The sequence below is a fragment of the Eschrichtius robustus genome, chromosome 3 (assembly GCF_028021215.1).
Source record: "Eschrichtius robustus isolate mEscRob2 chromosome 3, mEscRob2.pri, whole genome shotgun sequence".
Classification (NCBI taxonomy): domain Eukaryota; kingdom Metazoa; phylum Chordata; class Mammalia; order Artiodactyla; family Eschrichtiidae; genus Eschrichtius; species Eschrichtius robustus.
In genome coordinates this window covers 168,521,662-168,548,440 of record NC_090826.1, presented here as the reverse complement: position 1 = coordinate 168,548,440, position 26,779 = coordinate 168,521,662, and the positions used below count along the sequence as shown (strand labels likewise).

At 43.0% G+C, this 26,779-nt stretch overlaps 1 protein-coding gene across 2 annotated transcripts in view; it reads left to right on the top strand.

Moving 5' to 3' along the window:
• The window catches only part of MIA3 (MIA SH3 domain ER export factor 3), a 78,887-nt gene that overhangs the window by 12,642 nt on the left and 39,466 nt on the right, over positions 1 to 26,779 (top strand). Inside the window, exons 1-4 of one of the 2 annotated variants that reach the window (XM_068541780.1) lie at positions 13,563 to 13,727; positions 16,585 to 16,718; positions 20,931 to 21,017; positions 23,280 to 26,112. In XM_068541780.1, coding sequence (XP_068397881.1) covers positions 13,595 to 13,727; positions 16,585 to 16,718; positions 20,931 to 21,017; positions 23,280 to 26,112 — 3,187 coding nt within the window. In that variant the 5' untranslated portion in view covers positions 13,563 to 13,594. Of the gene's footprint in view, positions 1 to 13,562; positions 13,728 to 16,584; positions 16,719 to 20,930; positions 21,018 to 23,279; positions 26,113 to 26,779 lie in introns of those variants that run through there. The other variant, XM_068541781.1, reaches the window with a different exon arrangement.

Here is a 26,779-nt window from a genome sequence, read left to right as displayed (position 1 = left end):
AACAGAACAACCCCCAGGATAGACCACATGGTAGGCCACAGAAAAAGTCGTAGCAAAAAATTTTTTTAGAACATCCTTGTTGGAGTATAATTGCTTTACGATGGTGTCTTAGCTTCTGGTTTATAACAAAGTGAATCAGCTATACATATACATATATCCCCATATCTCTTCCCTCTTGTGTCTCCCTCCCACCTGCCCTATCCCACCCCTCTAGGTGGTCACAAAGCACCGAGCTGATCTCCCTGTGCTATGTGGCTGCTTCCCACTAGCTATCTAGTCTACATTTGGTAGTATTTATAAGTCCGTGCCACTCTCTCACTTCGTCCCATCTTACCCTTCCCCCCCTTGTGTCCTCAAGTCCATTCTCTATGTCTGCGCCTTTATTCCTGTCCTGCCCCTAGGTTCTTAAGAACCATTTCTTTTTTTTAGATTCCATATATATGTGTTAGCATACGGTATTTGTTTTTCTCTTTCTGACTTACTTCACTCTGTATTACAGACTCTAGGTCCATACACCTCACTACAAATAACTCAATTTTGCTTCTTTTTATGACTGAGTAATATTCCATTATATATATGTGCCACATCTTCTTTATCCATTCATCTGTCGATGGACACTTAGGTTGCTTCCATGTCCTGGCTATTGTAAATAGAGCTGCAATGAACATTGTGGTACATGACTCTTTTTGAATTATGGTTTTCTCAGGGTATATGCCCAGTAGTGGGATTGCTGGGTCATATGGTAGTTCTATTTTTAGTTTTTTAAGGAACCTCCATACTGTTCTCCATAGTGGCTGTATCAGTTTACATTCCCACCAACAGTGCAAGAGGGTTCCCTTTTCTCCACACCCTCTCCGGAATTTATTGTTTGTAGATTTTTTGATGATGGCCATTCTGACTGGTGTGAGGTGATATCTCATTGCAGTTTTGATTTACATTTCTCTAATGATTAGTGATGCTGAGCATCCTTTCATGTGTTTGATGGCAATCTGTGTATCTTCTTTGGAGAAATGTCTATTTAGGGCTTCTGCCCATTTTTAGATTGGGTTGTTTGTTTTTTTGATATTGAGTTGAATGAGCTGCTTGTAAATTTTGGAGGTTAATCCTTTGTCAGTTGCTTCATTTGCAAATATTTTCTCCCATTCTGAGGGTTGTCTTTTCGTCTTGTTTATTGTTTCATTTGCTGTGCAAAAGCTTTTAAGTTTGATTAGGTCCCATTTGTTTATTTTTGTTTTTATTTCCATTTCTCTAGGGGCTGGGTCAAAAAGGATCTTGCTGTGATTTATGTTATAGAGTGTTCTGCCTATGTTTCCCTCTAAGAGTTTTATAGTGTCTGGCCTTACATTTAGGTCTTTAATCCATTTTGAGTTTATTCTTGTGTATGATGTTAGGGAGTGTTCTAATTTCATTCTTTTACATGTAGCTGTCCAGTTTTCCACTTTTTGAAGAGGCTGTCTTTTCTCCATTGTATATTCTTGCCTCCTTTATGAAAAATAAGTTGACCATATGTGTGTGGCTTTACCTCTGGGCTTTCTATCCTGTTCCATTGATCTATGTTTCTGTTTCTGTGCCAGTACCATACTGTCTTGATTACTGTAGCTCTGTAATATAGTCTGAAGTCAGGGAGCCCGATTCCTCCAGCTCAGTTTTTCTTTCTCAAGATTGCTTTGGCTATTTGGGGTCTTTTGTGTTTCCATACAAATTGTGAACTTTTTTGTTCTAGTTCTGTGAAAAATGCCAGTGGTAGTTTGATAGGGATTGCATTGAATGTGTAGATTGCTTTGGGTAGTATAGTCATTTTCACAATGTTGACTCTTCCAATCCAAGAACATGGTACATCTCTCCATCTGTTTCTATCATCTTTAATTTCTTTCATCAGTGTCTTACAGTTTTCTGCATACAGGTCTTTTGTCTCCCTAGGTAGCTGTATTCCTAGGTATTTTATTCCTTTTGTTGCAATGGTAAATGGGAGTGTTTCCTTAATTTCTCTTTCAGATTTTTCATCATTAGCATATAGGAATGCAAGAGATTTCTGTGCATTAATATTGTATCCTACTACTTTAGCAAATTCATTGATTAGCTCTGGTAGTTTTCTGATAGCATCTTTAGGATTCTCTATGTACAGTATCATGTCATCTGCAAACAGTGACAGCTTTACTTCTTCCTTTCCGATTTGGATTCCTTTTATTTCTTTTTCTTCTATGATTGCTGTGGCTAAAACTTACAGAAGTATGTTGAATAATAGTGGTTAGACTGGACAACCTTGTCTTGTTCCTGATCTTAGTGGAAATGGTTTCAGTTTTTCACCATTGAGAACGATGTTGGCTGTGGGTTTGTCATATATGGCCTTTATTATGTTGAGGTAAGTTCACTCTATGCCTACTTTCTGAAGGGTTTTTATCATAAATGGGTGTTGAATTTTGTGGAAAGCTTTTTCTGCATCTATTGAGATGATCATATGGTTTTTGTCCTTCAGTTTGTCAATATGATTTATCACATTGATTGATTTGTGTATATTGAAGAATCCGTGCATTTCTGGGTTAAACCCCACTTGATCATGGTGTATGATCCTTTTAATATGCTGTTGGATTCTGTTTGCTAGTATGTTGTTGAGGATTTTTGCATCTGTGTTCATCAGTGATATTGGCCTGTAGTTTTCTTTCTTTGTGACATCTTTGTCTGGTTTTGGTATCAGGGTGATGGTGGCTTTGTAGAATGAGGTAGGGAGTGTTCCTCCCTCTGCTATAGTTTGGAAGAGTTAGAGAAGGATAGGTGTTAGCTCTTCTCTAAATGTTTGATAGAATTCACCTGTGAAGCCATCTGGTCCTGGAACTTTTGATTGTTGGAACATTTTTAATCACAGTCTCAATTTCAGTGCTTGCGATTGGTCTGTTTATATTTTCTATTTCTTCCTGGTTCAGTCTCAGAAGGTTGTGCTTTTCTAAGAATGTGTCCATTTCTTCCAGGTTATCCATTTTATTGACATATACTTGCTTGTAGTAATCTCTCATGATCCTTTGTATTTCTGCAGTGTCAGTTGTTACTTCTCCTTTTTCATTTCTAATTCTATTAATTTGAGTCTTCTCCCTTTTTTCTTGATGAGTCTGGCTAGTGGTTTATCAATTTTGTTTATCTTCTCAAAGAACCAGCTTTTAGTTTTATGGATCTTTGCTATTGTTTCCTTCACTTCTTTTTCATTTAATTCTGATCTGATCTTTATGATTTCTTTCCTTCTGCTAACTTTGGGGGATGTTTTTGTTCTTCTTTCTCTAATTGCTTTAGGCGTAAGGCTAGGTTGTTTATTTGAGATGTTTCTTGTTTCTTGAGGTAGGATTGTATTGCTATAAACTTCCCTCTGAGAACTGCTTTTGCTGCATCCCACAGGTTTTGAGTCATTGTGTTTTCATTGTCATTTGTTTCTAGGTATTTTTTGATTTCCTCTTTGATTTCTTCAGTGATCTCTTGGTTATTAAGTAGTGTATTGTTTAGCCTCCATGTGTTTATATTTTTTACAGATTTCTTCCTGTAATTGATATCTAGTCTCATAGCGTTGTGGTTGGAAAAGATACTTGATACGATTTCAATTTTGTTAAATTTACCAAGGCTTGATCTATGACCCATGATCCATCCTGGAGAATGCTCCATGAGAACCCGAGAAGAAAGTGTATTCTGTTGGTCCTGAACAGAACGTCCCGTAAATATCAATTAAGTCCATCTTGTTCAATGTATCATTTAAAGCTCTTGTTTCCTTGTTTATTCTCATTCTGGATGATCCATCCATTGGTGAAAATGGGGTGTCAAAGTCCCCCACTGTGATTGTGTTACTGTCAATTTCCCCTTTTATGGTTGTTAGCATTTGCCTTATGTACTGAGGTGCTCCTATGTTGGCTGCATAAATATCTACAGTAGTTATATCTTCCTCTTGGATTGACCCTGTGATTGTTATGTAGTGTCCTTCTTTGTCTCTTGTAATACTCTTTATTTTAAAGTCTGCTTTGTCTGATATGAGAATTGCTACTCCAGCTTTCTTCTGATTTCCATTTGCATGGAATACCTTTTTCCATCCCCTTACTTTCAGTCTGTATGTGTCCCTAGGTCTTAAGTGGCTCTCTTGTAGACAGCATATATACGGGTCTTATTTTTCTATCCGTTTAGCCAATCTATGTCTTTTGGTTGCAGCATTTAATCCATTTACATTAAGGTAATTATCCATATGTATGTTCCTATTACCATTTTCTTAACTGTTTTGGGTTTGTTATTATAGGTCTTTTCCTTCTCTTGTGTCTCCTGCCTAGAGAAATTCCTTTAGCATTTGTTGTAAAGCTGATTTGGTGGTGCTGAATTCTCTCAGCTTTTGCTTGTCTGTAAAGGTTTTAATTTCTCTGTCGAATCTGAATGAGATCCTTGCTGGGTAGATTAATCTTGGTTTTAGGTTTTTCCCTTTCATCACTTTAAATATATCCTGTCACTCCCTTCTGGCTTACAGAGTTTCTGCTGAAAGATCAGCTGTTAACCTTATGGGGATTCCCTTGTATGTTATTTGTTGCTTTTCCCTTGCTGCTTTGAATAGATTTTCTTTGTATTTAATTTTTGAGAGTTTGATTAACATGTCTTGGCATGTTTCTCCTTGGATTTTCCTGTGTGAGACTATCTGCGCTTCCTGGACTTGATGAACTATTTCCTTTCCCATATTAGGGAAGTTTTCAACTATAATCTCTGCAAATATTTTCTCAGTCCCTTTCTTTTTCTTTTCTTCTCCTGGGACCCCTATAATTCGAATATTGGTGCATTTAATGTTGTCCCAGAGGTCTCTAAGACTATCCTCAATTCTTTTCATTCTTTTTTCTTTATTCTGCTCTGCAGTAGTTATTTCCACTATTTTATCTTCCAGGTCACTTATCCGTTCTTCTACCTCAGTTATTCTGCTGCTGATTCCTTCTAGAGAAATTTTAATTGCATTTATTGTGTTGTTCATCATTGTTTGCTTTTCAGTTCTTCTCGGTCCTTTTTAAACGTTTCTTGTATTTTCTCCATTCCATTTCCACGATTTTGGATCATCTTTACTATCATTACCCTGAATTCTTTTTCAGGTAGACTGCCTATTTCCTCTTCATTTGTTTGGTCTGGTGGGTTTTTACCTTGCTCCTTCATCTGCTGTGTGTTTCTCTGTCATCTTATTTTGCTTCACTTACTGTTTTGGGGGACTCCTTTTCGCAGGCTGCAGTTTCGTAGTTCCCATTGTTTTTGGTGTCTGCCCCCAGTAGCTAAGGTTGGTTCAGTGGGTTGTGTAGGCTTTTTGGTGGAGGGGAGTAGTGCCTGTGTTCTGGTGGATGAGGCTGGATCTTGTCTTTCTGGTGGGCAGGACCGTGTCCAGTGGTGTGATTTGGGGTGTCTGCGATCTTATTATGATTTTAGGCAGTCTCTCTGCTAATGGGTGGGTTTTATTCCTGTGTTGCTAGTTGTCTGGCGTAGGGTGTCCAGCACTGTAGCTTGCTGGTCATTGAGTGGAGCTGGGTCTTAGCGTTGAGATGGAGATCTCTGGGAGAGCTTTCGCTGTTTCATATTATGTGGAGCCAGGAGGTCTCTGGTGGACCAATGTCCTGAACTCGGCTCTCCCACCTCAGAGGCTCAGGCCTGACACCCGGCCGGGGCAGCAAAACCCTGTCAGCCACACGGCTCAGAAGAAAAGGGAGAAAGAAAGAAAGAGAGAGAGAGAGAGGGAGGGAGGGAGGAAGGAAGAAAGAGAGAAAGAAAGAAAGAAAGAAGGAAGGAAAGAAAAAATAGTTATTAAAATAAAAAATAAGTATTAAAAATAAAAAAAATTAAAAAGTAAGAATTAAAAATAAAAAGAATTAAAAAGTAAGAATTAAAAATAAAAAGAAAGAAAGAAGAAGAGAGCAACCATACCAAAAAACAAATCCACCAATGATAACAAGTGCTAAAAACTATACTAAAAAAAATACAAACAAAAAAACAGACAGACAGAACCCTAGGACAAATGGTAAAAGCAAAGCTATACAGACAAAAATCACACAAAGAAGCATACACATACACACTCACAAAAAGAGAAAAAGGAAAAAAATACGTATGTCTATATATATAAAAAAAAAGGCAGAAGAGAGCAACCCAATCAATATATCTACCAATGATAATAAACTGTAAATACTAAAGTAAGATAAACATAAATCCAGGAACAAATTAGATGCAGAAAGCAAACCCCAAGTCTACAGTTGCTCCCAAAGTCCACTGCCTCAATTTTGGGATGATGCGTTGTCTATTCAGGTATTCCAGAGATGCAGGGTACATCAAGTTGATTGTGGAGATTCAATCTGCTGCTCCTGAGGCTGCTGGGAGAGGTTTCCCTTTCTCTTCTTTGTTCTCACAGCTCCTGGGGTTCAGCTTTGGATTTGGACCCGCCTCTGCGTGTAGGTCGCCTGAGGGCATCTGTTCTTCGCTCAGACTGGATGGGGTTCAAGTAGCAGCTGATTACGGTGCTCTGGCTCACTCAGGCCAGGGTGTGGGCGGGGTACGGAATGCGGGGCGAGCCTGCTACCGCAGAGGCCAGTGCCACGTTGCAACAGCCTGAGGAGCGCTGTGTGTTCTCCTGGGGAAGTTGTCCCTGGATCACAGGACCCTGGCAGTGGCGGGCTGCACAGTCTCTCAGGAGGGGAGGTGTGGATAGTGACCTGTGCTTGCACACAGGCTTCTTGGTGGCTGCAGTAGCAGCCTTAGCGTCTCATGCCCGTCTCTGGTGTCTGTGCTGATGGCTGTGGCTCACTTCTGTCTCTGGAGCTCATTTAGGCGGTGCTCTGAATCCCCTCTCCTCACGCACCCCAAAACAATGGTCTCCTGCCTCTTAGGCAGGTCCAGACTCTTTCCCAGACTCCTTCCCAGCTAGCTGTGGCGCAATAGCCCCCTTCAGGCTGTGTTCACGCAGCCAACCCCAGTCCTGTCCCTGGGGTCTGACCTCCGAAGCCCGAGCCTCAGCTTCCAGCCCCGTCCCGCCACCCACCCCATCGGGTGAGCAGACAAGCCTCTCGGGTTGGTGAGTGCTGGTCAGCACCGATCCTCTGTGTGGGAATCTCTCTGCTTTGCCCTCCGCACCCCTGTTGCTGCGCTCTCCTCTGTGGCTCCAAAGCTTCCCCTTCATCCAACCCTCACCCCGTCTCCACCAGTGAAGGGGCTTCCTAGTGTGTGGAAACTTTTCCTCCTTCACAGCTCCCTCCCAGAGGTGCAGGTCCCGTCCCTAAGCTTTTGTCTCTGTTTTTTCTTTTTCCTTTTGCCCTACCCAGGTACATGGGGAGTTTCTTGCCTTTTGGGAAGTCTGAGGTCTTCTGCCAGCGTTCAGTAGGTGTTCTGTAGGAGTTGTTCCACATGTAGATGTATTTCTGATGTATTTGTGGGGAGGAAGGTGATCTCCATGTCTTACTCCTCCGCCATCTTGAAGGTCTCCCTATTATAGTCTTCTTAGTGGATATGAAATGATAGCTCATTGTAGTTTTGATAGTTCATTGTGGTTTTGATTTCCTAATGGCTAATCATGTTAATCATCTTTTCATCTACTTATTGACCATTATATATTTTCTTTGGAGAAATGTCTATTCAAATTATTTGCCTATTTTTAACTAGGTTATTTGTCTTTTTATTATTAAACTTAAAGAGTTCCTTATATATTCTAGACCTAAGTCCCTTATCAGATATATGAATTGCAAATATGGTTGTCTTTTCACTGTCTTGATTAGATCCTTTGAAGAGCAGAGGTTTTAAATTTGATGAAGTCCAATTTATCTATTTTTCATTTGGTTGCTTATGCTTTTAGGGTCATACCTAAGTCATCATTGACTACTCCAAGATTTCTCCCTATGTTTTCTTCAAGGATTTTCAATCTTCCCAATTTTACATTTAAGACTGTGATCCATTTTGAGTTAATTTTTGTATGTGGCTAAGGTAGAGTTCAGTTTTATTCTTTTGCATGTAGATATTCAATTGTCCCAGCACCACATGTTGAAAAGACTTCACCTTATCTTTGAAAAATATTTTCACGTGATATACAACTCCAGAATTTCATACTTTACCCCCAGCACTTTAAATATATTGATCTTCTGTCTTCTGGCTTGCATGTTTCCAAAGAGAAATTTATCTTTACTCCTACGTACATAGTGTGTCTGTTTTCTCTAGACGAGTTTCAATTTTTTTCCATTATCACTGGTTTTAAGCATTTTGACGTGCATTGGTTTAATTTTATTCATGTTTCTTGTGTTTGGGGTTTGTTGAGCTTCTTAGATCTGAGTTTTCATCTTATTTGGAATGCTTTCATTCATTATTTCTTCAGATACCTTTTCTGTCTCCTACCTCCTTTAAGGACCCCAATTACATAAATATTGGGCTAACCGAAGGTGTCCACACTGATGCTCTGTTCATTTCTTTCAGTCTCTTTGTTTCATTTTGGGGAGTTTATATAACTATGTCTTCAAGTTCACTAATATTTTCTTCTTCTGTGTCTAATCTACTGTCAATCCTGTCCAGTGTATTTTTCATGTCAGCCATTGGTTTATTCACCTAAGTTTGATTTGGATCATTTTTCTATCCTCTATGTTTTCCTTTACATGTTTATGCTTTCCCACAGAATCTTGAACATATGAAATATAATTGTGTTAATGTCCTGTGTAATAATTCTATTATCTGTGTCATTTTGGAACATTCCTATTGATTGATTTTTCTTTTCATTATGGTTTGTATTTTCCTGCTTCTTTGCATACTTCATAATTTTTTTTTGTATTCCAGACATTGTGAATTTACCTTGTTGAGTGTTGGATATTTTGTACTCTTTTAAATAATCTTGACCTCTGTTCTGGAATGCAGTTAATTTACTTGAAAACATTTTTATCTTTTCAAGGCTTGTTTTCAAGCCTTGTTAGGCAGGATAAGAGTAGCTTTAGATCTTAGGCTGATTTTTCCCTTTACTGAGTACTCTACCTGATGAACTGAATATGACAGGTTTTTCACTCTGGCTAGTGAAAATACAAACTATTCTCTACTCCAGTGATTGTTCTCCTTTTTCCCTCAGTGGTTCTTTCCCTGGCCTCAGGTAGTTCCTCACACACAGGCACTTATCATTACTCAGTTGAAGACTTGAGAGAAACCTTCTGCAGATCTCTGGAGCTCTCTCTGCAAAGTTCTCTTTTTTCCCATGTAGCTCTCTTCTCTCCTGTACTCTTCCCTTATGCATTCCAGCTGTGTTGGCCTCCCCAAACTTGCAAATCTGTCTCTTCAACTCAAGGCAATCACCTGTTTGAGTTTCCCTTTTCTGGTTGTGTCCTGGAAACTTTATCTGGGAAGTAAGTTGGGACAATCATAGCACTCGCCTCATTTGTTCCACTTATTTTAGGGGTCACTGCCTATACTGTTTGTTGTCCAATGTGTAAAAATTATCATTTCATAGATTTTGTCTAGTTTTCTAGATATTGAATTGAAGCACAGAGGGAGGGTAAATCTAGTCCCTGTTACTCCCTCTAGACTGGAAGCCATAGTCCTTAAGAAATGTTTTATCCTATTCTCTGGACTCTGAGTGGTTTCAGCATTGGGAACAGACTGGGTTATTTCTGATCACTTCAGTGTTAGGCCTTATGGATGTTCCTGGGTAGGCACGATGGGAGGTTTACAATGATATATGTTATTATGCTGTCTTCTATTTGTTTCAGATGTACTTGTGTTGTTTTCTCAATCAGATTGCAAATTCTCTAAGGTCAGGGACCCTCCATACCTTATACTTTATGCTCTCCCCGCCACCAAACTACACACATTTATTTTTTGACTTTTACTCAACCTTTACTTAGTGGAAATTCCAATTGAGGTGTTAACAAATAATGTACTTGAGATTAGAATTTATGTTGAACATCTGTGTTTAAATGCTATGAGTAAAGCTGAATGCTGATTCATCCACTATAATTATATATATGCAGGCAGGAAGAACTACTACCACCACTCTCACTGTGGTCAGCTGAGATTTTTTTTGATTAGCCACCAAACTTGTTAATATCTCTTTAAGGCAATAATAATAGTAAAAAATAATGCACATAAACCCCTGGAAAATCTACAAACTAAGCAGCCAGTTCCTTAGTAACTGAGTACTCTCACTCATATAAAAGCATATGTGAAAATCAGTCAAATTAAATATTAGTGAAGTGATATTCAGTTAGGTCATTTTGGAATTTTGCTTTTTCCACCAATGAATTGTCATTAATACTGCTCTAAATAGAAATAACAAAAATTAAAATGACCTCTTTATCTGCTTTAATATTCTGATAAGATACAGGAAAAGAGTACAGTGCAATTTCATTCACTCCCTCCACAACAAATATGCCCTCAATCAACAGTGCATATATTCCAAGTTTGGTTTCCAGTGTTGAGGGTGCCGCTGAAGGGAAAACACAAAATGCCTTGCTCTCATGGCATATTCCCTCTCGGTACTATTTATATATGGAGCCTCCATGTAGGCTAATAGTGTAGTATATTTACAATACATGAGGAATTATGGGTTCATCTATCAGATCATTTGTTGAGTACCTAATACATTCTAGACGTTTTAGACATTTTCCTTGGGGATTATGTTACACAATGAGCAAGGCAAATTCCTTTCTCCCATGAAGCTTATATTTGGGGGAGGTGGGCAGTCAAATAGATAAACAAATGTAAGGCAGGTGGTAACTGCTCTGAAGAAAAATAAAGCAGGGTGATGGGCTAGGTAATCATGGGAAGGAGTTCTTGTTTATATAGGGTGATCAGGGAAGGCATCTCTAATAAGATATGGTATTGTTACAGACCCTTGATGAAGTGAGGGAACTAGTTAGCCAAGCAGACTATTTAGGGGAACCGTTCCAGGCTGAGGGAAAATTGCAAGTGCAAATGCTCTGATGCAGGAGTGGGCTTGGTGTATTTGAGCGAAACTAACAGAGCCAGGGGAGGGTGCTAGGAAATGGGGGTAAAAGGGATGAGCAGGGTCAGATCAAATAAGACAGTGCAGTCCATAATAAAGTCATTGCATCTGACTTGGAAGTGGAAAGCTAGAGGAAGGTTTTGAGTAGAGGAGAGACATGACCACATTTATATCACGAAATGATCGCTCTGGCTGCTATTGAGACAATAGACTTTGGGAGGGCAGGGCAGAAGCAGGGAGAACAGTGAGGAAGCTACTGCAGTCTTTCAGTTGAGAGATGATGGTGGCTTGGCCTGCAGTGTTAGCATAGGAGACGGTGAGGAGTGGTCAGATCCTGGACGTATTTCAAATGCTTATGCTGAGTGAAAGAAGTCAGACAAAAAAGAATACATAATGTATGATTCAATTTATATCAAATTCTAGAAACTATTCAATACAAATCAATCTGTAGCAACAGAAGGTTGTTTGGAGACGGGCAGGGGAGGGGAGGGAGGGATTACAAAGAAGCATGAGGACTCTTTTTGGGGTAATGGATATGTTAATTACCTTGATAGTGGTGGTGGTCTCACGAGTGTGTATGTGTCAAAACTTATCAAATTGTAAACTATAAATGTGTGCAAGTTATTGTATGTCAATTACACCTCAGTAAAGCAATTCAAAGAGAGTGCCCAGGATTGTCTGATGGATTGGACTTGGGGTATGAGACAAAGAGAAGTCAAGAACAGTTTGTAAGTTTTTGACTTGAACACCTGGGAAATAGAATTAAATGGCCAGTTATTGAGATAGGGAAGATTGAAAGGAGCATGGTTTGAGAGAGAAAATAAGAAGTTTGCTTTTCAACATATGAAGTTGGAGTTGCCTATTAGACACACCTAAGATTCTAAAGCAATGAAACACAGAGTAGAAAAGAAAAGAAGAACTCCTCATGGCACTGCTATTTGGACAGTCACCTAATCTATTGTACATTCTCTCCAGACAGCATGGAAACGACACTGGACCAATGGGACATCTCATGGCCCCTATAGATAAACAACTGTGAACATCTCTCATCTTTTCCTTTATTCAGCATTATGGTTTGCATGGATGGGCCACATTCTTTCCTCTTGCTTTTAAAGAATCCAGTCAGTTTGGGAAACCAACTAATGCATTTGATTGGCATTCAAGGTTGATAAATAGCCTTGGCAGAGACAACAGTGAGAAGACCCTGGTCACAGACAAATGCAATGTACTCATCTTGAAAATGAAGATAGTAATAGGACCTACTATTGTTGTGAAGATACATTAAACAAATTGATCATATATATATATATATATATATACACACACACACACACACACACACACACCTTAGAATAACACTTGGACGTAAAGAAACTGCTCAATAAATGTTAGCCACTATTGATTAGCTTTTTCCTCCTAACGACATTTATTCTTTTTAAATTAATTTTATTTTATTTATGGCTGTGTTGGGTCTTCGTTTCTGTGCGAGGGCTTTCTCTAGTTGTGGCAAGCGGGGGCCACTCTTCATCGCGGTGCGCGGGCCTCTCACTATCGCGGCCTCTCTTGTTGCGGAGCACAGGCTCCAGACGCGCAGGCTCAGCAGTTGTGGCTCACGGGCCTAGTTGCTCCGCGGCATGTGGGATCTTCCCAGACCAGGGCTCGAACCCGTGTCCCCTGCATTGGCAGGCAGACTCTCAACCACTGCGCCGCCAGGGAAGCCCGACATTTATTCTTTAGTCGTTTTGATGTGAGTTGTTTCCACTAAATTGTGGGCTTCTTTAGACAAAGGCCTGATATCTTGTCTGTTGATCTACGTGTTTCCCCTCACCATCCTAATGCTTTGTCCAGCGTCTGGCCTGAAATAATAGCATAAAAGGGGAGCTCAATATATTTGCATTGAATTAAATTATTCTCCCCTTATGGATAAAGACCCCCAAATCTGAAGATCTCAGCATGAGGAGCCATTGCCCACCTCCAACCCCCAGGGCCGGGGGTGGGGAAAAAGACCAAGCAGGCCACCGGCTCTATTGTACGTCACCGACCCACCATTCCACTGACACCTCCCTTTCCTAATATAAGGGGGTCATGGGATGGGGCCCCCCAAAACCCCTGGGAGTCAGAAGAAGACGGAATCTCGAACTGGAGACTATCAGTGGTAAATCGTGGGTGGGATTTGGTAGTTCGGAAAAGGAGGTACCAAAGCAAGAAGGGGGGGGTGAGGGTGAGCAAGCTGGAGACGAACCAGAAATCAGAAGCTGCAAGAAGGTGTCAAAGAAGACCTGCTGTTGGGATGGCGCGGGGTCGGAGGATCCAAAGTCGCAGAGAGGGGTGGGCGAGGGAGGGAGTCTCGCGGAGGGCCGACTGCGAATGGACAGGGGCAAAGGCAGGCGATTGGACGAGGGAGAAGATAGAGTCCCGGTTGCCAAGGCAGCAACCGGAGGAGAAAGCCTTGGGAAGGAGGTGCGAGTGCGGGTCCCCCTCCTCCTCCCGGACCCCCTCCATCCCCTCCCGGAGGCCGTGCTGACGTGTCGGTCAGGGACTCACACCCCGGCGGGCACCGCCCCGCCCCGCCGCGCGTCCCCCCGCCCCCCGCGCTCCGCCCCCCGCCCCGCCCGGGCCGCCTCCTCCGCGTCACCGGCTCCGCGAGGTGACCACAACATGGCTGCGGCGCCGGGGCTCCTCTTGTGGCTGCTCCTGCTCAGGCCGCTCTGGCGGGTACCCGGCCAGCCGGACCCGAACACCGTCCGGCGCTTCTCGCAGCACAAACTCTGCGCGGACGACGAATGCAGCAGTGAGTGCCCGGGAGGGCGGCGCGGGGGCGGGGGCTCGGCAGCGCACCAAGCCGGCCGGGGGGGCGCAGGCCGGGCGGGCGGAGCGCCAAGGTGGGCGAGCCCCGGGTCCTTGCGTCTGTCCCCTCCGGCCCTGCGGGCGCCCGGGCCAGCCGGCCCCGGCCGTGGGGGGCTGCACCTCCCACTTGTTGCCAGCTGTTCATTTTTCTTTTGCCGACGGAGGCGGGAGGCGGGAGGTGGGGGTGGGGGGGTCGGAGGTGGCCTCCGGTTTCCCCGGGGATCGCTCACAGCGTCCCCTCCTCCGGCCCGCCCCGGTTCCGAGGAAGGATGGGGTGGCGCGCCGCGCTCCCTGGGCTCCCCGCGCTGCCCGCAAGCGCTATCCTGCCCCCTCGGCGGGGACCTCGCTGGGTGCAGTCCGGGGGCAGATGCGCTAAGGGCTCGGTGGGCGTCTTCCCTGCGGCAGGTTGCTGGTGGGGCTCGGGAAAGGCTTCCTGGCGCTGCCCCTTCGCCCCTCTGCTTCACTGGGATTCGGGGATCGGACCGCCTTTTGAACAGGGATTGGAGTTTAGGTTTGGGACGAGCCTGGAGTCCAGGCTTGCGGTGTGTTCCAAGGTCTCCTCCCCGGCTCTGCCTCAGTTCTGTCATTTCTGTGCTTGGAAGGCTCCTGCAAGCAGCCAGGCAGGGAGGGCACCGGAAAGGCCAAAATCTTTCGTTCTCGGAAGAGGCCACCTGGGACCAGCAGCCTCCTCTTCGCGCAGGAAGCGGAATGGTTCCTTAACCGAGAATTGGCGGTGGGAGGGCGGACTGCGGGCGTTGAGGAGGGCAGAGAGCCCCAAACTCAGGTGAAGAGGATTGTTAAAGTAAAAACAGTAAATACTGCAAGAGTTTTATAAACCCAACTAGCTTCAGCCTTAATCATTTGTGCTCTTGGGCTGTCTTCCTGTGTGTTTGCCGGACAAGTATCATCCTTGTGGCCTCCCGGCCGGTCTCAAATAACCTTGTAAACTTACCGATAACCGCTTCAGAAACGGTTGTTCATCTGTTGTAACCAGTACCTATAGAAAAATGTTCGTTCTGAGGAGGCCGAAGCCTACAGTTTAGCTATTTATATTCAAAATGGGTGTTATTCGAAACCAAATTTCACTATTTGAAGAACTGTAGCACTGCCAGCTGTTAGAGGAAAGAAAGGAGGCAGTCTTTGATTTGTGTTTAAGCCATTCCTAGAAGTAACCCTAGGACTGATGTAAATAAACGCCACAAAAGTAGAGCAACTTCCATGAATTGTTCCTGCAGTTTTCTCAGAGTAAATCCGGGTTATTAGCAAGCAGGGTTGGATATAGCAGATGTTTGCTATTCGTTGCTTTCAAGCACTATCCTACCTGGGTTCCTCAAAACCAGTTACCTAGAGAATCACATCACTGATGCTTCCTTAGTATGGAGACATGGTGTTGGAAGGGCCCATGGTGGTCACATAACATGAGAAATGGCATGTGTCAAAACAGATGTAACCAAACACAACAGGCAGCAGCTAGAGCAGGCTCTGGGTCTGTGTTGTGTTGCCTAAAGTGTTTACTTAGTAAGGTGTGTGCTTGTGAGCTGTCTTTGTGTGCTTTTCAGATAGCTGTTCCTCAGTGCGCACTATGTTGTTATCTGATTTATTATTACAAATCTGCAGTGATCTCTTTTAAGGGGGAATAAGAGATACATTGCCGTTTCCAATTCTGATAGAATCCCCAGTCTTAAATTGTCCATCACCTTCAACTTGGCCTCTCACCTAATTATATCTGAATTAGGATGCTGACATGTATTAAAATAATAAGATTTTAGCTTTAAAATCCGAATAACCCCCTTTATATGTTTGTCCCTCAAATACGTATTTAAAGATGTGCTTTAATGTACTTATTGCTAATTGGCTGTTAGAAAAAGTGTTATTTCCCTTTCATTCTTCTTTTTCTCTGCTACTTAATTGCATTTATTGTCCATTTCATCTTACATTAGAAACTGTGTATTTGGCCAACAAAAAGAAAAATATTGCTTCTACCAATTTCTAGATCGAGTGTGATTTGTCCTGCATTTTAAGACTGAAGGTAACTACTAAACAATTCTCATAGTTTTGCTTGTCCCTGCCACATATGATTTTGTTTATAGAAACAAAACCCACTTGCCTAATTTTGATTTTGTTTATAGAAATAAATAAACCTTAATGTTGGGTATAGTCAACATTATATACTTTCAGAAAAATAATATCTTGTAATGTGACTGGATCCATAATAGGGTGTGATGTCCTTTCCCGTTAATTTATCCATCTACTGAGGGAGAGAGCAACTTGACTGCAAATGAAATGGACAGTGTTTACTGCTGCGCGGTAACAGTTACAGCCACTTAAAGATATAGGGCCTTTCAGCGGTTAGTTCAAGTTAATTGACCCCTTGGGGGTTCTTGGGTGCTCTCCCCAATTACCTGTTACCTCTGCATTTAGTCATGCTTACACTAGTAGCATCTGCGCTCGAATTTACCCAACTGCAAAATGAAGCCTTTTATGATTATGCAACAGCAAAGACTGAGGACTAGACGGAGAGGGAACCAAGAGCTTCACTTGAGACCAGCCATGTGTGGCGGTGGACGCATTGGGAAAGTTTCCCTCTCTCCTGTCTACTTGCAGGGGGATGTCATGATCTATAACCAATAAAGCTCTATAGAGGCTTTGCGCATATGAGTTGAAAGCGATTGGTTCCAGAGAGTACTGGAGAAACTTGATTGTTGTTTACAGTGGATTCTTATATTTCCTGATAAGCCAATATGGACTGTGGAAGTTGAATCCTGATATCTGCTTTTTTTTTTCTCTCTCTTTATATACAGTGTTAATGTACCGGGGTGAGGCTCTGGAAGATTTTACAGGCCCGGATTGTCGTTTTGTGAATTTTAAAAAAGGTGACCCTGTATATGTCTACTATAAACTGGCAGGGGGATCTCCTGAAGTTTGGGCTGGAAGTGTAAGTAAAAATTTGACATACTTAATTTTCTTCCTTTTTATTGGCTTGTTTAGCACTGTAGATTTCTTTTTTTTTTTTTTTTTTTATTTTGGGCTGCTTTGGTTCTTCGTTGCTGTGCGCGGGCTTCCTCTAGTTGCGGCGGGCGGGGGCTACTCTTCGTTGCGGTGCGTGGGCTTCTCATTGCGGTGGCTTCTCTTGTTGCGGAGCACGGGTTCTAGGGGCGCGGGCTTCAGTAGTCGTGGCTCGCGAGCTCTAGAGCGCAGGCTTAGTAGTTGTGGCACGTGGGCTTAGTCGCTCCGCGGCATGTGGGATCTTCCCGGGCCAGGGCTCGAACCCGTGTCCCCTGCATCGGCAGGCGGATTCTTAACCACTGCGCCACCAGGGAAGCCAGCATTGTAGATTTAAGAAACTGTTTCTTGGGGTCTTTAATGGAGTTAACCTGTTCTCTCTGCTAGACTGTGGAAAAAGAGGATGGTTCTGTGTCCCCAGGTGGGGACACAGAAGAGGGCCTTCAACAGAACTGCACTGCTTCTGGCTATCACTCCTCAGCATCAAGTTCTAGGCCTTACCAGCCACGGATGCTCTGTACAGAGTAAATAAGGATGTGGTAGATACATATACAATAGAGTATTATTCAGCCATAAAAAGTCTGCAGTCTTGCCATCTGCAACAGCATGGATGGATCTGGAGGTTGTTGTGCTTCGTGAAATAAGGCAGAGAAAGACAAATACTGTACGTTATCACTTATAAGTAGACTCTTAAAAAGTAAAAACGAATGAATGTAATAGAACAGAAGCAGACTCACAGATGCAGAAAACAAACTAGTAGTTACCAATGGTGAAACCTGAAAAACCTTAACTTCATTGTTTCAAAAAGGAAGTATTGGGTTTCCCTGGTGGCGCAGTGGTTGAGAATCTGCCTGTCAACGCAGGGGACACGGGTTCAAGCCCTGCTCTGGGAAGATCCCACATGCCGCGGAGCAACTGGGCCCGCGAGCCACAACTACTGAGCCTGCGCGTCTGGAGCCTGTGCTCCGCAACAAGAGAGACCGCGATAGTGAGAGGTCCGCGCACCGCGATGAAGAGTGGTCCCAGCTTGCCACAACTAGAGAAAGCCCTCGCACAGAAACGAAGACCCAACACAGCCATAAATAAATAAGTAAATAAATAAATAAAATAAAAAATTTAAAAAAAAAGAAAAAAAAAAGTATTTGGGGGCTTAATCCTGTAAAGTATGCAAGGTAGTGTTTCAGGTATTCACGTTTAGAGTTAATTTTAAAAATAATTTTTTTCTAAATTATTCACATACCTAATCATGTGTGCTGTTTCTGTTAAAAAAGCAAAATGTCATTTTCACTGTGTGCTTTCTTGCTTGTTTTGCTTGCAACTGCTGGGGCATCCTTTTCCTGCTTTTTTGGACAATTGCTCCCCCAAGTTCACTGAAGCAGCTCTATTCCCAGCCAGCTCTGTGGGTGCCAGGACAGCAGACATGGAAATCAATGACTTTGTCATGCTTTGATGTTTTTAATGAGGAGATTCACTAGGAGTGACCTGATTGGGAGGCTTATGAGCTCTTGTCCTTTCCTTTTTATGTGATGTGTGGACTGGTTATTTACTGAAAGTAATAAGAGTCCTCAATGCCCTTAGGATTGTACATACTTAGAGAAACACCCAGTCCCAAATGTGAAAATTTTCACTCTCAATAAAACACCAAACAAACAACAGGAAAGAGGGCTTGAGAATCCCCCATCGGGAAAAATCGATTTATTTTGCTGGCAGTCCAGATTCCTAGGGAGGAGTCTTGTAAGACCATCTGGTCAGGTACAGCCCTTGTATTTAGGTGGGATCCCAGTTGAATCACCATATTCAAAGAAGAATCTATTCTGTTTCTTTCAAGTCTACTGCATGAGATTTCTTGATAGTCTGTACTCTTGGAACATTTTTTCCAAGTCCCTAGGCTGCGTTTTTCATATAGTGGTGAAGCTGGAGCGTTTGGATAAGTGAACTTGGCTTTGCATTTTCCCTCTTCCACACCTTTGCTCACGACCATATTCACGTCTAGAAAGCCTGACAATCTTTCTGGTTCCCAGCTCTGACCCTGCCTTCCTAGGGAAGCACTGCCCTCAGCTCCCAGCCAGAAGGGATCTTTGCTGTCTAATAATTGTTTAGGTGGCACTTTGTTTGCACTGCTCATGTGGCGTTCCTTTTACTGCCTTGTGTTGTAGTTAATGTGTGTGCTGTCTTTCCTCCTGTGAAGTCAAAAGCTCTGTAAGGGCAGGGCCCATGTCTTACCCATTTTCCTTGTGAATATTTCCTTTCAGGGCAGTGGCACTTATTTACATTTGTCTTAATAGTAGCTTATGCAGAATTTGTTCTCTTGAAACAATTCCCTTCCCCTGCCTTCCCTTCCCTTGCCTTCCCTTCCCTTTCGCTTTCCCTTCCCTTCCCTTGCCTTCCCTTTCCCTTTCCCTTTCCCTTGCCTTGCCTTGCCTTCCCTTCCCTTCCCTTCCCTCCCCTTCCCTTTTCTTTCTTTTCCCAAATCAAATCAGCAGTTCCTTGGCAGAGATGATATATGGAAGCAAAATTAGATATAAAGCTTACTTTCAGTCATGAGGGCCCATGATTCTGCATCTTTTTGTCAGATCATAAGAAACGGGACCCACTCAATGTAAAAATACGGAGTATTTTATGACCTATGGTCTCAGTTGACAAAGATTATACAAAGATAAATGTATTTCCTTTCTCCACGTAGCTCTGATTTCTTTCCCTTTTCCATATTCTCTTAATAAAATAAAATTTTCCTGAGAAGGAAGTAAATGTGTTTTCCCTCAGTCTCCTGTGTCATTTCATGAACCTTATACTTAAGGAAATTAAAAACTATCTCTCCTGAGCTTTCAGAATGGTTTTTGTTTTTATTTCTTAGTTTTCATCCTGCAGCTTCTTATTGTTTCTTAGAGTTTCAGACTTTAACTGCCAATGTAGCAATTTAAAATTGCCTTGTCTTATCTAATCTTCAAGGCAGTATTCTACTAAAACTGGCTTTCACATAGTTGCCAGATATAACAAGAGCCCTGGTAATGAGGATATTTTAGGGGTTACTGATAAGATAGCCTGTTTTTTCTTTTTGTGCATTTGATCTGCACGTCAATCTCCTTTAATGATTGGAAAGAGATCTGCTTCTCCCTTTCAGACTGTAGCTAGCAAAAGACAGTGTATGTTTCTCAAGAGGACAAACCTAATATATCTTAGCTGTTAGCGCTATAGATAAATGGGATAATCTTCTATAGAGGTTTACTTTGCAAGAAACTAAGCTTGCTGTGTAATTAGTATGAATTTTATTTTCTCCCCAAATACTTGAAAATCCATTTGTTGAAAAAGCTAGTATAGCCCATGATATCAATAAATATTTGCCTTTTGTTGTAGTGGTCATGCATTTCAGAAATGTTTTTTTTACTTGTTAATTTTCATGGCTTTTTTTTGTTTGTACGGTTCTTTTTGGCTGTGTTGGGTCTTCATTGCGGTGTGCCGGCTTCTCATTGCCGTGGCTTCTCTTGTTGCGGAGCACGGGCGGCTTTCAGTAGTTGTAGCGCATGGGCTCAATAGTTGCTGCGCATGGGCTCTAGGGCGCACAGGCTTCAGTAGTTGTGGTGCGTGGGCTCAGTTGCTCCACGGCATGTGGGATCTTCCCGGGCCAGGGATCAAACCCGTGTCCCCTGCATTGGCAGGCGGATTCTTAACCACTGTGCCACCAGGGAAGTCCCCTCATGGCTTTTGTTTATTGGTTTAAGAAAGACTTCTAAGTACTGGTTTATGAGTGATACTGTGAAATGTGCAGATAAATTCTTGTTAGAGGTTATTTGGAATTGTTTCTAACCAGCCTTGATTTACATAGTTTTAATCACGTAATATACAATAATATTCTCTTATGCAGATCTTCTAGCTACTTCAGAAATCTCACTTTATGTGCCCTGTGTTTAAAATTAAGCTGAATGTTGAAAGAAAACTTAAGTGGTTTTAGAAAAGTTGCCCTTACAACATTCTGTACTTAAGTTTTATTGGAATAATAATCTCTGTAATCATAATAGCAACTATGCATCTCTTGTGGTTATATCTACCTATCTATATGTTTCCTCTCACTACTAAGAAGTCTCTCATTTATATTTCTTCTACAGAATTTTTATTGATATTCATTTCTTTTGCCCATTTAATATAGGTTGGGCGTACTTTTGGATATTTTCCAAAGGATTTAATCCGCATAGTCCATGAATATACTCAAGAAGAGCTACAAGTTCCAACAGATGTAAGCTGTGGATTTTTTGTTGTTATTGTTCTCAATTATAAATTGGTTTATAACTTCATCAGTTACATTCAATTAAGTATTTTTGCAAGTCTTTTAATGTGTTTTGATCAAAAAAAAAGTTAACATCTGTGTATCAGATTTTAATTTATTAGACACCTTTAAAGAAAGAAAGGAAGGAAGGAAGAAAGAAAGAAAAGTTTGAAAAGAATTTACGGGAGACTTTATATCATAATCTGATAGTTATACGTTGAAGCAGGTGTTCTTATACAAGGCTATGTATACTTACTCAGGATTTTTCTTTGCTATTTTATGTGAGGAAAAAAGGACGAAGAATTCAATATCTTTGTATTTAGTTATTAAATTTAGGAGGTAAATACTTTTTTTTACAAGTAAGATGAGAAGGTGTCTCACTTTGAAAACTACTCATTGAATAGCTTTTAGACATTTTAAGTATGTAGAGATCAGGTTAAATTAATCAAACCCCAAATTACACTAGGTTTTCTTATTGACTCTAATGATTTAAGGGATTAGAGTTATGTGATAGATTTTGGAAAAGGGAACCTGAGCATTTCAGATGAGGTCCAGCCTCAAATCTGCAAGGTCCTGACTGCACAGTCTATAAAGCATTCATCCAGGGTGCACCAACTTAAAATAGCTTTGTGATGACAAGGATTTTGTGCTCTGGGATCCTCATTCCAGCTGATTATTTTCTGGAGTTTTAAAATTTATAAGAATTGATACCCACCTTCAAACAGAAATCTTCGAATAACTCTTTGGTGTTGCTGCAAGAGCATGTGAGCTGCTGGCCTGGGGCACTTCTCAGCTGAGCTCGGCAGAATGGATGAAGTCATAGAGCCATTGCTGTTCTTGAACTTTCCTTGTCTTTTCGAGGGACATGAAATCAGCCCTATTGCCTGTTAGGCTTCACTCCTAATGAAGATGCTGCTGGGCGGGAAATATGCATGAGACAGCAGCTCACTGGTCACAGAGACCTCACTTGTTGGGGATTCTGCCTTCTCATTGTACCTCTCACTACGTGCTTCCCTCAACATTAAGAAATGGCTCAGAAATGCACGCGATGGGAAGAGGAATCATTCATCCTTACCACACTTGTCAGGTCTCTCCAGAGTATTGTGAGAGTTTAGTTAGGAGAAGGAGATTATCTTTGTTGGTTTTTTAACGTTTCCTTCTGTTTACGACCCATTTTATGTCAATTTGTTTACTAGCAGAGGAAAGGAAGACTATAGACTTACAGGTAGTCTAAAAGCAGATCTTATTGACAGCTAATCAGAACCCTGATTTAGAGTAGAATGTATCCCTCACTGAATCTTGTTTTCAAGCTGTACTTGTGGTGATAGTTAAGTGGGGAGCCCCTTGACACCATTCTCTGTTCCTTAACATTTTTACTTCCCCTGCACCTGTATTTCAGTAAGGTGCTTCTAAAGCTGAGTTATCTTTCCCAATCCAAGGAAAAAATGAGCCAGAAATCTGTTGTAGACTTAGAGCCTGTCAGCTAGGTGATTCTCCCTGTTTCCAGCTGGGTAAGCAGAGAAGCACAGCGTAGAGGGGAGGATGATGGAGATGCTGGGTGGTCTTCCAGCTTCTGGGCAAATTAGTATGAGGTAAATTCCCAGAACATCAGGCATAGGTATTGGAAGTCGGGGGACCCAATAAATGATACCCTACTTTTCCCTACTTGTGCTTAGAACAAATCGAGAAACCCAGGAGTCAGGTAGATGGAGACCAAAATGTCACCATTACTTACTGGTAAAGCTTTTTGGAGAACACGGCTCAAGTGTGCGGAAATTAATGGGCTTTTGAACATTGCAGTCTAGAATAAGACAGACTTACCCAGCCACAGGCAGAGCTAGCCAAGTGGGGTTCTCCCCAAGGGGGACTGTCCCTGTAAAACTGACAGCATGGAAGAGAGAGGGTGTGTGTCTCTTCCATCCAATCTCAAGCAGAAAACAGGGATGGTGCAGAGCAAACCCACCAGCCACATGAATCATTCCTCCCCTGGGGAAGAAGAATGAAGGGAAGCCAGGAGGAGCATTACTCAGGTAGAAGTCCTTCCTCATGGAAGCAGGAAGCCAGGGAAAAGTGGGTTCCATCCTCCTATCTCCCGACTCCCCAAGGTTGGCACAAAAGCCCCTCTAGAGCCAAACATGAATTTGAGATCATCTCTGTCATTAGCCTGTGGGTAAGCGTTTGCTCTTGTGACACTCGGTTAGTGACACACTAATGTTTTTCCTTCCTTTGCAGGAGACAGATTTTGTTTGTTTTGATGGGGGAAGAGATGATTTTGATAATTATAACGTAGAAGAACTTCTAGGATTTTTGGAATTGTACGATTCTGCCACTGGAGATTCTGCGGAAGTTAAAGAAGAAACTTCTCAGCATGTGGAAGAACCTCCTGAAGCGTCTAAGGGAAGTGACCCTGAACCTGAGCCAGTAGAACCCAACTCAGAGGAAAGTGAAAGTATATTATCAGAAAACACTAAGGAACTCAGGGAAAGACACGAGGCTCAGAAGAGCCACCCCCATGTAAATAGTCAAACGGGTCATGCTCAGGGAGAGCGTTCTTCATTTGAACCTTTTGGAGAAATGCTGCAAGATAAGTTAAAAGTGCCAGAAAGTGAAAACAACAAAACCAGCAATAGTTCTCAGGTCTCGAATGAACAGGAGAAGATGGATGCTTATAAACTTTTGAAAACAGAAATGACTCTGGACTTGCAAACCAAATTTGGCTCAACTGCCGATGCACTTGTATCAGATGATGAGACAACCAGACTCGTTACTTCGTTAGAGGATGATTTTGATGAGGAATTGGATGCTGAGTATTACACAGTGGGGAAGGAAGAAGAGGAGGGTGAAGAAAACTTTGATGAGCCGCCATTACTAACCTTTATAGGTGGAGAAGATACGAAAGCTCCAGCGAACTCCGGAGTTGAGAAACATTCAACAGAGAAAGAGCAGAATTCAAATGAAGGCCATGAAGTTGAGGAAACTCAGACCCCTGGCATCAAAAACGGTGCTAAAAATATACTAACAACCTGGGAAGATACCATCCTCTCTGATGTCACAGAAGGTAAAGAAAACACAGGTACAGATTTAGAGAGTACTGAATCAAAGGAAGAAAAGGAAGGGGATGATGCGTTAGTCCTGGGCAGCAAACTGGGGAAACCACAACGTGCAGTAGATCATATTGACCCTGAAAAGGCAGCAGACGGCCTTTGGAATGTAGAAGTCCCTAACACAAATAATGACAAAGACCCAGAAGTGGACACAGAACTTCACATTAAAGGAAAAGGGCGGAAGGTTGAGGAACCCGAGAGGGACCTGGTGCAGGATGAGGCAGGATTAGAGGAGGAGATGCAAGAAGGCATGACTGTGCGTGTTCCTCCTCAAAGCGGCCACCTCAGCTCCTCGCCAGCGGCTGAAAAGGGTACAGAAGCATTAAAACCAGCCTTTGCCAACCAAGAGGATGACCTAAAAGGAGCAACTGTTCATATCGCAAAAGAAATGCTCCGTGAAGAAAAGCCTGGAGGGCAGAGTTTGGAAGGTGCCTCAGAGAGGGAATCGGTACCTAAAGTGGCAGGGAATCAAAGGGACGAAGGAAAGATGAAACAGGAGTCCGTGAGTGTGGCACCACTCTTGGGCGGCCATCAGCATAATGCTTCCAAAGAGAGTATGCAGGAAGTAGATGGTTCGGTAAACAGACCAAAACCACACATGCTCTTGGGGGAGCATCCAAGTGAGGAACTTATAAAGGAATGGCTTCTTAAACCTCAAAATCAGACTGGACCCTCCTCCCCAGGTGAAATTGGTTTGCCAGGAAAACCAGCAGAAGAGGGTCCCATTCTGGGAAGAAATCTTTCCTGGCAGCAAGGAGATGGGGCCGCCGCAGTGAATGAGCCAGCGAGGGAGAAGAGAAGGCTCTCTGAGGAAGAGGCCACAGAGGTCACGGTGGACGCCTCGGATGAAGGGCACAAGCCACTGCCGGCCACGCAGGAGGTAGGAAAAATGGGCCAAACTGATAGCACAGAGGGACCAGGTTTCCACACTGAAATACCAGAAGCAGAAGATGACGACTACAGCCCCGAAGAACTACTGGAGGATGAAAACGCTGTAAGTGCAAAACGGTCTAAAGAAAAAAGCCCTGAGATTCAGAACAAGAGGTTAGATGTTGACCTGCAAGTCCCTGAAAAAGCTGTTTTAGGCGCCATTAAGACTGATCCTGCAACTGAAGAAAACAAAGAAGAAACTAGTAATATATTGGAAAATGAAAGGAAAAATGAGACTGCAGGTAAAGGGGCAGACAGTCTAGGCAGGGACCCAGGTAGTCCAATGGTGGAAAAGGAAGAAAGCTCTCATGGGGATCAGAAAGCACAGAGACCCTCTGAAGGAAGCGACTTTCCTGGCAAGAAAGAAAATCAGACTCCAGAGTTCAGTGAAGCGTCTCAGAATGAAGATCCTGATTCTCTTAAAGAAGACAACCTTGAGGAACACCTGAAGACCTCAGGGCTCGCAGAGAAGCCTGGGATAGAACTCTGGAAAGAGGATGAGGAGGAGGTACAGAAACTCGTGGATGCAGGAAGCCAGGGGTCTGCTTCTGAGGACCGTGATGATGACCCATTCCCCTGGGCTCCACGTGCACCTGTACCGCCTGAGCACAGCGTCCGCGTGGAGGACTTGCCCACAATCAGCAGCTTCTTTAAAGATCAGCCGTCTCTGCAGCGCTTCCAGAAGTACTTTGACGTCCATAAGCTGGAAGCCATGTTCCAGGACATGTCATCCAAGCTGAAGTCGGCACAGCGGGAGAGCCTGCCCTATAATGTGGAGAAAGTCCTAGATAAGGTCTTTCGTGCTTGGGAGTCCCACATTCTGAGCGAGGCAGAGAAGATGCTCGATGCTCGCGTGATGGAGAATAGAGACCTGGGGATGAAGGACAGCAGCATCTTTGAAGAGGCTGCGGTGCTAGATGATGTTCAAGACCTGATCTATTTCGTCAGGTACAAACACTCCACAGTGGAGGAGACTGCACCCCTGGCAGCGGCGCAGCCTGCAGAGGAAGGCTGGGGTGGACCAGTGGAAGGTGAGGTGCCCACCCGTGGCCTTGTAGGGTTGGGCTCGAGAAACGGGTGTGGGGACCAGGGGGCTGCTGAAGCACCTCGTGCCGTGCTTGTAAAGCTCCGTCCACAGGTCCCAGCGTGCCCAGAGGTGAGGGGCAGCACGGGGACGCCCACACGGCCCTTCCCGCCTTCTTTCTTGGAGGCTGGAGCGTGGATAAGGATTTCTTGCCCTGCTTTTCCCTTAGACAGTGAGACTGGTAGCATTCTCAAAAGGAAACTTCATAAAAAGAGAAAGATACGAACAAGAAAATGACGCACAAAGTAGACCTGTTAACAACGTACAGGTTTCATGAAAGGGCTTTTTTGAACACATAGAATAACTGCTGTCTGTCCAGGGATTGACTGGCATAACTTTTAACTCGATGCCTTGCCTGAGTTTCTTCATTCCCTCCAGCTTTCATCTTTGGTGGATGCCATGTTCTTTCCTGCCTCTTTAGGGCAGTCACTTGGGTAGTTCAATTCTACCAGGCCCTCGGGTTCTCGCATACAGATTAATCAAGGATCAAACCAGGATGCAGAGCCTTTCTAACACAGCACTTGGCGGAGAAGCCGTTGAGGAAATAGTGATTGAACTGACCCTGAGCCAGCATCCTAGATAAGCTGATTGCTAGCTGCATAGTCTTTTCTCTG